The following is a 10,875-nucleotide window of genomic DNA, read 5'->3' on the forward strand; positions in this document are numbered from 1 at the left end:
TCAAATGAAATGTATCAGTTTAGCTTGAATATTGGAGACTATAATGATATTATAGTAGATGATTTGTGCGATGATTTTTTTATGCCCCAAATTGATGAGGCAAATAGTCTATGTGTTGGTTCGCAGTTTGAGGATTCCCAAAGTTTAAAGCAAGCAGTTAGGTCTACTGTAATTTCAAATAATTATGCTATAAAGGTAAAAGATAGTGACAAATCCAGAGTAATTGTTACTTGTGTGTATAAAGGTTGTCCTTTGAGAATGCGTGCTTCATTGTGTCCTGATGGGCACTCCTTCAAAGTCAGGAAAATTGAATCAACTTATTTATGCACTGGGGTCAATAGAGCAGGGAATAAGCAAGCTACTACTAGTTGGGTTACTCATGAAATCAAGAACAATGTAAAGAGAACTCCATATATCACACCAAAAGATATTAGCAATAATTTGGAGACAACTTGTCGATTATCATTATCATATATGAAAATTTGACGATCAAGAGAGTAAGCAAGAGATGTCATGTTTGGGTCTGTCGACGATAAATATATGTGGGTTCCTACGATGTGATCTGAGTTAATCAACAAGAATCCTGGCTCGCACATTACTTACATGTGTGACATCAAAAGCAATGCATTTAAGAGATTGTTTGATTGTTTCAAAGTATGTATTGATGATTTCATTAATGGATGTAGATATTTAATTGGAGTTTATGCAAGCCACCTCAAATCAAAGTATCTTGGCGTACTGCTTTCTGCAAATTCTTTAGATGGAAATAATGGGCTCTACACAATAGCGTATGCCGTTGCAGAATCATAATCTAATAAATCCTGGGAATGGTTCATGAGGAACTTGTTGGATAGCTTTGGTTGTGATGTAGAACATTTAGCAATCATTTTCGACATGGAAAAGGTCCTTTGTGAATATATAAAACTTATTTCTCAAATGTCGAGCACAGAGTGTGTATGAGACACCTGTGAAAAAATATAAAAATAAAAAAACACTTTTGTTGTGAGTATGGCAACAAGCTTAAAAATTTGGTTTGGATAGTCCTAAATAGTTACAAGCTACATGACCTGCACAAGAAAATGGAAGAGATCTTCAAAATTAATTCACAAGTGTACTCTTACTTGAATAAGTTGTCCTGCAAGTGGTATAAGGCGACGTTCTCTAAGCATATTAAAAACCACTACAATACTAATAATATGTCAGAATCTTTTCACGCGTGGGTTGAAGAAGCGAGAAGTAAGTTCATTGTTGATTTGGTTGATATGATAAGAGTTAAGCTTATGGAACAACGCTCACAAAGAAAGATAATTTCTGCTTCGTGGAGAGGTCAACTTGTTCCTCATGTGGAAGAGTATATTAGAGATATCACAAAGAAAGATCATTTTATCATTCGCCAATCGTCATCAAGTAGAGCTGAAGTTGAGGGTATTCATGAAAGGCACGATGTGGACATAGAAATGAAGGTTTGTAGCTGTGGATTCTGGCAATTAAGTGGTCTACCATGCATATACAGTGCTGCATTTATTGGAACAACACAACACATATTATGGCATACATATGTTGATGATCACTACTATCTGTATAGGTTATCTATTAATGTCTTAATTAATTTCCACATATATGTCATGATAGTCAGTAAAATATTACCTTATTTTTTATGAACAGATATAAAATGACGTATGATGGTGTGATTTCAACCCTACCAGGTAAGGAGATGTGGGATGCAGTTAGTGATGATGTGATATATATATATATAATCTTTGTGCATGCATTGAGTTATGGTCTAAAATTTTAAATAAAGTTTAATCTTGATTGAATATAATTAATGGTGAGTGATTAATGTGATCATATCTTAATTGATCATCCTTCAATTTTTTATATTGATCTTTGAGTTATATTTTGATGTCAATGCGTTGGATTGCACTTGCATTTACTTTTAGGTTTCTAATACTATTGATTGGCATGATTGCACTTTATTTAAATTTGTGTAGGGGTTAGAAGAATATTGATTTCAAACCTATCAACTTAGTGACATCTAAAGACAACAATTAAGGACTTTTTTAGGAATTTAGAAAAATTTTAGAAAATTAAAATAAGTCTAATAGGGATGAAATTTGATACCATTTAAACTAAGTGACATGCTCTCCTAATTGAAGGATCCCCCTGATTTTTTTTAAATCATTAAGATAATTATTTAATTTATTTAAAATTAAACCCTTAATTAAGCTCAAAACTTCTAAAAATTATGGTAAATATAAATTAAATCCATAATATATAAATAATATATAAAATTGACCAAAATTAAACCCTTAATCAAGGAAAATCAAAAGCCTCTTAACTGGCGATCAATTTTAAGCTTAATTTAATTTATAATAAAAATTTAATAATTAATTAATTTAATTAATTAAAATAATTAAAAAGTTTGAAAAAAAAATCTTAAACATTGAGAATACTTCGTTAGGTCATTAACGACCTTTGGGAGTGATTTCAAGAAGTTTGGAATTAGGTTGGATTCAAATCATTAAAAACCATTTTATTAAATAAATTAATTAATTTAATTAAACATCAAAACTTTGAAAATTTATAACTAATTCTAGAAAATTTCAAACTGAGCAAACAAAATCATTCAACTCCATTTAGGTCTAATATTTATAAAAAAATGTGAAACCTTGAGAATTAAGTCAAAGTAAAAAAGTGAACTTTTTTGCAACCCTTTTTTTAAAAACTTCTTTTAACTTTTTTTTTTGTAAACCTTCAATTAAATTTAAATAAAAACTTAAAAAATTTATAACTTAATTTAGGAAAATCCAATTTCAATTAACTTAGTATATAATTACTCATCTTAAAATATAATATTTTAAAAAATATCATATTTCAGAATTTATTTTAATTTAGAAACTCTTTAATTTAATAATTTAAAATTTTCAAAAAGTTAATAATCAATCAAAATTCTAAAAAATATTAACTTGATTAAAAAAATCAATCAACTTACACTTTAATACATAATAAACACTCCAAAGATAAAATTTTTAGAATCAACTACGTTGAGCTGTGGGGCTAACATCATAAGGAGGTCTAGTTCCTCGAATCCACTATGACAACACCACAAACGAATTTAATGAAGTGTAAAACTTTAAACTTAATTGATTAATTATTTACTTAACTAAATTAAAATCCTTAATTCAACTATATCAATCATGATTTTAGGATGGACTATCTTGGATTGCGAGGCTACGTATCGTAAGGAGGCTTGTCTCCTCGTGTTCACAGTGAAAACACCATGAACTAGTTAATGATAAACTTAATTAATTTAAATCTTTAAAATCAACAACTAATCAAATTTAATTACAAAAAAATTAACCATCTTAATTTTAACTAATTAAATCAATTAAACTATACTAGTTACTACTAGGTAACTCGGGCCTACAAGACTACGTGGATCAATGAAGGGGATGCTAACTTCCATTTTTTTCATGCTATTTCTACAGGTCATAGACGCACCAATAGGATCAACCAGGTTAAGACTCATTGTGGGAGCGTATTCGACGATCCAACCATCATCTATGAGGAATTCTAGCACTTTTTAAGTGCTAAGTGGTGGGAAAGGAATGTTTCTCTAGTTGGATGGCTGGAATTCAACTTAGAGGAAAGTGCCCCCAACCAACTTATTGACATGCTGCAAGCAAAAAATTATGACGAGGAGATTTGAAAAGTTGTGTATAGCATGGGAAACAATAGAGCCCTCAACATCGATGATACTTCTTCATTCTTCTAAAATTTTATTGGAACATTGTTAAGGTTGACGTGATTAATATTGTGAGAGATTTATTTCTCTCTAATTAGATGATGCCGGAATGGAAATAAATCATGATGGTCCTTCTCCCAAAGGCGGACAATGCTGATACGCCAGCTAAATTGTACCTAATCCTCTGCCAATCCTTCTATAAGGTGGTTGCCAAGGTGTTGGTGCATAGGATGAAACCGGCGCTTGCTACTATTATTACTGAGGAACAAGGTGCCTTCATTCCTGAGAGGTCGATATCCAATCATTAACTATTGGTACAAGAGATCATTACCAGGTTCCAACATTACACGAAGTAGGGGGAACGATGGTTTCGAAGTTGGACATGGAATAAGCCTATGACAGCATGGCCTGGTATGCATTGCACATGGGTATACATTGCACATGTTGGCCATGGGGTTCCCCACTCGTTTCACTGAGTGGGTTTTCCAATGCGTCACCAACCCCCGATTTTCCCTACTTATCAAAGGTAGCAGGTCGGAGTGGATTATGACTTACTTTGATTTTGCCAGGGATGCCCCCTATCGTCATATCTGTTCATTCTCTTCTTTGAGCTATTCACTAAAGTTTTCCAGTATTTTGGCGGCTAATTAGGGATCCAAGTGACTACTAATTTGAAACATATATCCACCTTATTATATGCCAATGACATATTGGTCTTTGCTGAGGCATCTTCTCCACATCCAAGTTTGTTTTCGCAATAAATTATAGTGTTTCCTCAATTATTAATGTAGAAAAATGGTATATATATCCTTATCTCTTACTATATATATGAAGAGAAATCGTTGATGTGATCCTCTTTTAAATCTCAATAGAATATTTATTCTCTATTCGATCGTAAACATAGGTAGATTGTGTCAAACCTCATAAACTTATGCTTATTCTACTTGTGATCTCTAATGTGTTCAAATTTTATCACTACTTAACTAGAGGTATTTTGGTTTATCAAAATGACGCTTATGAATTCTCAATCAATCATGATAATCCACATCCATCATCCCATCTGCCTATGAAAAAATAAAATTTCAAAAGGAAATGTTTTATTTATCAAATAAGAATATGAATTGAATCAACCAAGGCACATATCCATCAAAATAAATGCTAATCACAAGCTTTGCACCCAAATCCCTAAAAAGTATCATATAAGAAACATTGCCAATAAAAGGGTAAGAAATGTGTGGTCCTCAGCAAAGAGCAACGCTATCCTTAAATCCCATATCTTCCCTGTCTCTCACCACAGAAGGAGAAAAAAATAAAAAAGAAAAACAGTACTTCACTTCACTCCATTACCCTAAACCCCCAATACCACAATCACCATACATAGATCTACTTGATACCGTCCTCTTGAAATTAAAACCATCACATATATATGATTCCACACCATTTCTAATCTCTCTCTCTCCTCTGTCTTCAGCTTGCAACAATGGCTAGCCATTCAGCTCTCGCCTCTTCCAGGATTCCCTCAACCGCCAGTCTTCGTTCCAAGGTATCTCATCCTTCTTCTTCTTCTTCTTCTTCTTCACTTCTTCCTCCAACTCCTCCTCTAACTTGTAGTTCTCTTGCAGAGGCATGAAGTTGCAGAGTTCAGCGGGCTTCGATCGAGCTCATCCGTGGCTTTTGCAAGCCAAACAAGAGATCAGATCTCCTTCTCCGAGCTAGTGGCAGCACAGTTGGCCACCAAGGTGAGCCGCGATCACCAGTTCAAGTTCTATTGTTAGTAATAGACATGACAATACTTTTGTTTGATGCTCGAAACAAGCTCTATTTTTAGTTTTCCTCCATTCGATGATGCTCAAAATTAGTTTTGATTCATTTCGAATGTCTCAATTCACACAAAATTTAAATTTCAAACTGTAGCTAAGAAAGAGCTTAAAAAAAGTAAAACCATACAAAATTTAAACTGTCCTAAATGAAGCTTAAGTCTTTAAATTTCAAATCTAATACCGAAAATTTATTTAAATTTCTCTTAATTTTAACTCAAATCAAATTTAGCTCGACTTGAAATTAAAATTTTAGATTTTGAATGGTGATTTTTTTCTTGCTCTGTTTCAGATTCACGGAAGCAGAGCTGTGAGAGGGGAGACTGTGGCGAAGCTGAAGGTGGCCATTAATGGATTCGGGAGAATTGGAAGGAACTTTCTCCGATGCTGGCATGGAAGGAAGAACTCTCCACTTGATGTCGTCGTTGTAAACGACAGCGGTGGTGTTAAAAATGTATGAAAAAAGTATACTTAGTTGGTTTGCCTGAGTTTATCAATAATAATTAGCAAAAAAATGGCATCAGGATGATTTTTTTTATCTAAGTATATTGATATAGCGTTTTTTCAAATAATTACAGGCTTCTCATCTTCTAAAATACGATTCTATGCTGGGGACTTTCAAAGCCGATGTGAAGATTGTTGATAATGAAACCATTAGCGTTGATGGAAAGCCAGTCAAGGTTGTTGCAAATAGGGATCCTTTGAAGCTTCCATGGGCTGATCTTGGCATCGATATTGTCATTGAGGTACCTCCATCTTTCTTACTTGGTTAATATTTCCTTAATTGATTGATATGATATGATTAATTATTAATTAATATAACTAGAAGATATAATGATATTTAGAGCCAGTAGTACTAAAGATTCGTTTGGGATGATTTTTTTATTGCTGCTTAAAATTTTTATTTTGAAGCAGTAAGAAAGTCGTCCCAAACAAAATCTAAATTTATATTTGTCAGTGGGTGAATGCTGAGTTCTTATTCAAAAGATTGATTATGAGAAATAGAGAACTAGGAAGAAAGAGAGACAGAGATGAGGAGAAAGAATAGGAGAGAAACTATGTGATTTTGTTACTTGATAGTAGAGATATTAAGACAAATGAGTTGTTGTGTGTATCAATTCAACTATTAATCTATTAGAAGAGTATACACTCATTATATTTTTATTATATGTAAATTAAATATTGTGAGGTATTTTTGTTGATTATGTAAAGGGTACTGGAGTTTTTGTGGACGGCCCAGGCGCAGGAAAGCACATACAAGCCGGTGCTAAGAAAGTCATCATTACGGCACCGGCCAAAGGAGCTGATATCCCAACCTATGTGGTGGGCGTTAACGAAGGAGACTATTACCATGAGGTCTCAGACATAGTAAGGTTAGTTTATTTCGCTCAAATTAAGTTTTAGTTTGGCATAACTTTTTTATTGCTTTCTAAAAAAATTTTTGAGCTAAAAATTTTTATTTTAGAAAATTGCTTAAGAAAATTGTGAAGCCTAAATTTACAATTTCTAACATAGTTTATGTTACTGAAGTTAAATTTGCAATTTCTAACTTGTGTTTGGGAGGGATTAGATGGATTCCAATCTAAAAATATAATAAAAGGATTTATTTAGCACTTAAATGAAATTCGTAATTATTGCCACACATGTTAAGTTGCGGAGCGTAATTTTTATCCTGCAACGAAAATAAAATCTTATCACAAAAAATAAATATGTTAATCATATCTCATTAACTATATGAAATATGTATTAGAGCTAGCTTTTTGGATATAAGATGCTACCACGTGTAGCCACTAATTGATCTGGCTCATTCTAATTGACTTATTTTAGCCAACGAGATTGACCTGAGCTCATCATGAATACTTTGAGCTATACAAATTGGTTTTAATATCTTGATTTATAAAAAAATAATAGGACATAAATAGATAAACAATAGGACATCAAATCAACTATTAATCTATTAGAAGAGTATACACTCATTATATTTTTATTATTTGTAAATTAAATATTCTGAAGTATTTTTGTTGATTCTGTAAAGGGTACTGGAGTTTTTGTGGACGGCCCAGGCGCTGGAAAGCACATACAAGCAGGAGCTAAGAAAGTCATCATTACAGCGCCGGCCAAAGGAGCTGATATTCCAACCTATGTGGTGGGAGTTAATGAAGGGGACTATTACCATGAGGTCTCAGACATAGTAAGGTTAGTTGATTTCGCTCAAATTAAGTTTTCGTTTGTCATAACTTTTTTATTTCTTTATAATGCAGCTTTTTATTACAAAAATTTTATGAGCTAAAAAATTTTATTTTAGAAAATTGCTTAAGAAAATATTGAAGCCTAAATTTACAATTTCTAAGTTAGTTTATGTTACTGAAGTTAAATTTGCAATTTCTAACTTGTGTTTGGGAGGGATTAGATGGATTCCAATCTAAAAATATAATAAAAGGATTTATTTAGCACTTAAATGAAATTCGTAAGTATTGCCACACATGTTAAGTTGCGGTGCGTAATTTTTATCCTGCAACGAAAATATATTACACGGATTTGTATATGGATCGAATTTTTTCTTTTTGGGAGGATTGCATCGGGCTTATTGTGTGATAGAAAAATCCATCTCAAATTAAAGGAAAAATTCTATAAGATGGTTGTTAGACCTGCAATTCTTTAAGGTGCAGAATGTTGGCCATTAAAAGAGAGGCATAATATTAAGTTAAGTGTTGCAGAGATGAGGATGCTCAGGTGAATGAGTGACTTTACTCTTAGAGATATGATACAAAATGAGCATATACGTGAAAAGGTTGGAGTAGCTCAAGTGGAATATAATATTAGAGATAGTCGCATTAGATGGTTTGGTCACATAAAACGACAGCCTTCCGATGACCCGGTTAGAAAAGTAGATGTCTTAGATTTGACTTATGTTAAGAAGGGCAGAGATAGACGTAAAAAGACTTGATTAGAAAATATTACAAATGGCATTTTTTTTTAAGATTTAAATGAGAATTTAACTTTAAACAGAGCACAATGGAGAAAAACGATTCATGTAGCTCGCCCAACATAGTCGGATAAAGGGTTGATATTGTTGTCGTTGGATAATTAGGGACAATCATCCTCAATTTTCATTAATATAATGAAAAAATTTCAAATTGAAGATTACAAAATTTATAAGAAAAATAAGAAAAAACTTACAAATACTATATAAAAAGCCTAAAATATCAAGCTTCAAATGAAAATATAACATGCTGAGGACCAGACCAAGCAACAAGAAAAAACAAAACTGTCACCTAATGAGAACAATTCTAAAAGATCTGTAGACTGAAGAGCCAGCCTTAAATAAAACTTCTCACTAGGAATCAGGCCATAAGTCAACATCCTTCATGTATTCAAGATCCAAATGGACATCACTGAATGAACATCCATCCATACATTGTAGAGACACAATTAGCATGAAACAGTCTCCAAAGAAGATTCCTACAATGAACCCATAAGCTCGGAGCATCCAAGAAACTAAGCTCCAAATAGCCATCCTGGAATGAAAAAACAAAGACATCCAATCAGCCATCCAACTAACTCCTTCAACCAGGGTGTTGAATAACATATACAACTGCCATAAGGCCTCAGAAAAAGGAGTTCAAAAAACTCTTAACAAAAATCCCATAATAAGAGCAGAATTGCAATAATTATTTAAAACAAAAATAGTAACTGAAAAAAAAAAAAAAGAAAAAAAAAGAAACCCCCGCTAAAGAAACTCAAGAAGGTTAAATATTCATCTGAAGCCTCAGAGCAAAGAAGAACAATCCTCCAAATTTCAAGAACCGGTCATCGAAAGCTAGAGTTGATTGCCAATCGAGCAAAACATGAATGAAAAATCACATTAAACAAAATATCCTTGATTGCTACAAATGACCAAATCAGCCTTCCAAAAATCCGAGGTTAAATCAATAACCAATTCATCATAGTCCCAAAAAAAAACCCGAATTTAAAGATAAGATTATTGTGCGCATTGGAAGGGAGGCATAGAGACTTCCTACATAGAGGATTCTCAAAAGCATATTTAATACTATTCGGTTATTTTATAAAGGATGTTTTGGATATTTTATTATATTTTTGGTTGCCATAAAATTTGTTTTATCAAAGGTGGGGGCTTCTTTTTACTGTATCTAAGTTATTATATTTATATTTCCTTACACTCAAACTATGAAAATTATGTAGCGATTGCAGTATGATATAAGCATTAATTTGAATGTTTTATGTGTTTATGAAAAAATTTTATTTGTTTTCGTTCATTGATTTTCTATTCCATCTTCATTTTTCTTTTTTGATTCTCAATGTTTAATTGATTTAGGTTTGATATACTTCACAATAAGTGCCTAATATTCTATCTTTCTTTAAGGGTTATGAGTCAGCTTATATGTCCACCAAACATATCATAAGATAGCTGCAACAACAACAACAACAACAACAACAAAAATAATTATCCCATTACGTGGGATTAGCGACATAAATCACTTTTCTCCATTAGGAGAAATTATTCTGTGCAGTCATTGGATGCTGTCCGCGGCGAATCAGGACGCGCCACATCAGTTTTTTGCTATTTATCAATATTGTGTATTGGGTGACGTGACACATTTTGATTTGCCTTCCAACGGTCCAGTGACCATATAGATAATTTCCCCTTATTAAGAGTCAAATCCTCATTTAGATCTGATAAAAAAAACTATATCTAATATTTTATAATTAAGTATTTTAATTATATATCTATCTTCTTAACATAGGCCGAATATAACAGATATATTCTTCTAATAGGATCTTAGGATCTTATAGGAAGGCATACATTTTAAATTAGGAGAGATCTTTGTTAGAAAAAATTTATATAAAGATATTTTTATAAAAATAATCAGAACGAATCTTAAAGTTCTTAAATTTATTTTAAGATGAATGTAATATTAATTAATTATATATTATACTCTTCTTAAAATAAATCTAATAACTTTAAAGCTCATTTTCATGTAATTTTTTCCAGCTATATTATGCAGGCCAATTTTTAGTTTGAAAATACTTAGAAATCAACCTAAAGTTAATTTCACCATTTCTATATTTATTCATTTATTTATTTTTAAAATCATCAGCTGGTTTATAGCAATTCTCTTAACTAATAGATTAAGGCTTTGTTTAGAAGATATTTTTACTGTTTTTTAAAACAATTTTTTATTAAAAAAATTTTAGTTCAAAATATTTTTATACTAAAAGATAATTAAAAAAAACAGTAATAAAGTCTTCTTAAATGAAGCCTAAGTTTGAGTCAAAAACTTTATTTTTCTA

General features: G+C 31.8%; 1 protein-coding gene across 1 annotated transcript; it reads left to right on the plus strand.

Annotated features, from left to right (window-relative positions):
- Positions 1–5,034: 5,034 nt before the first annotated feature.
- Positions 5,035–10,024, plus strand: LOC110101371 (glyceraldehyde-3-phosphate dehydrogenase B, chloroplastic). The gene is made up of 6 exons (XM_028700017.1): positions 5,035–5,288; positions 5,368–5,484; positions 5,855–6,016; positions 6,141–6,308; positions 6,775–6,935; positions 9,947–10,024. Exons 1-6 carry the CDS (start codon positions 5,226–5,228, stop codon positions 9,984–9,986), a joined length of 711 nt encoding a protein of 236 aa, XP_028555850.1. The 5' UTR covers positions 5,035–5,225; the 3' UTR covers positions 9,987–10,024.
- Positions 10,025–10,875: the final 851 nt, after the last annotated feature.

Source organism: Dendrobium catenatum, unplaced genomic scaffold (assembly GCF_001605985.2).
Source record: "Dendrobium catenatum unplaced genomic scaffold, ASM160598v2 fragScaff_scaffold_1429, whole genome shotgun sequence".
Taxonomy (NCBI): Eukaryota; Viridiplantae; Streptophyta; class Magnoliopsida; order Asparagales; family Orchidaceae; genus Dendrobium; species Dendrobium catenatum.

What these genes read in the sequence shown, in the direction of transcription:
- LOC110101371 (XM_028700017.1), top strand. Translation starts at nt 5,226, where the DNA reads ATGGCTAGCCATTCAGCTCTCGCCTCTTCCAGGATTCCCTCAACCGCC. An exon ending in ACAGCGGTGGTGTTAAAAAT is followed by an intron (nt 6,017 to 6,140) that starts GTATGAAAAAAG and finishes AAATAATTACAG; the next exon opens with GCTTCTCATCTTCTAAAATA. An exon ending in GAGGTCTCAGACATAGTAAG is followed by an intron (nt 6,936 to 9,946) that starts GTTAGTTTATTT and finishes TCTTTCTTTAAG; the next exon opens with GGTTATGAGTCAGCTTATAT.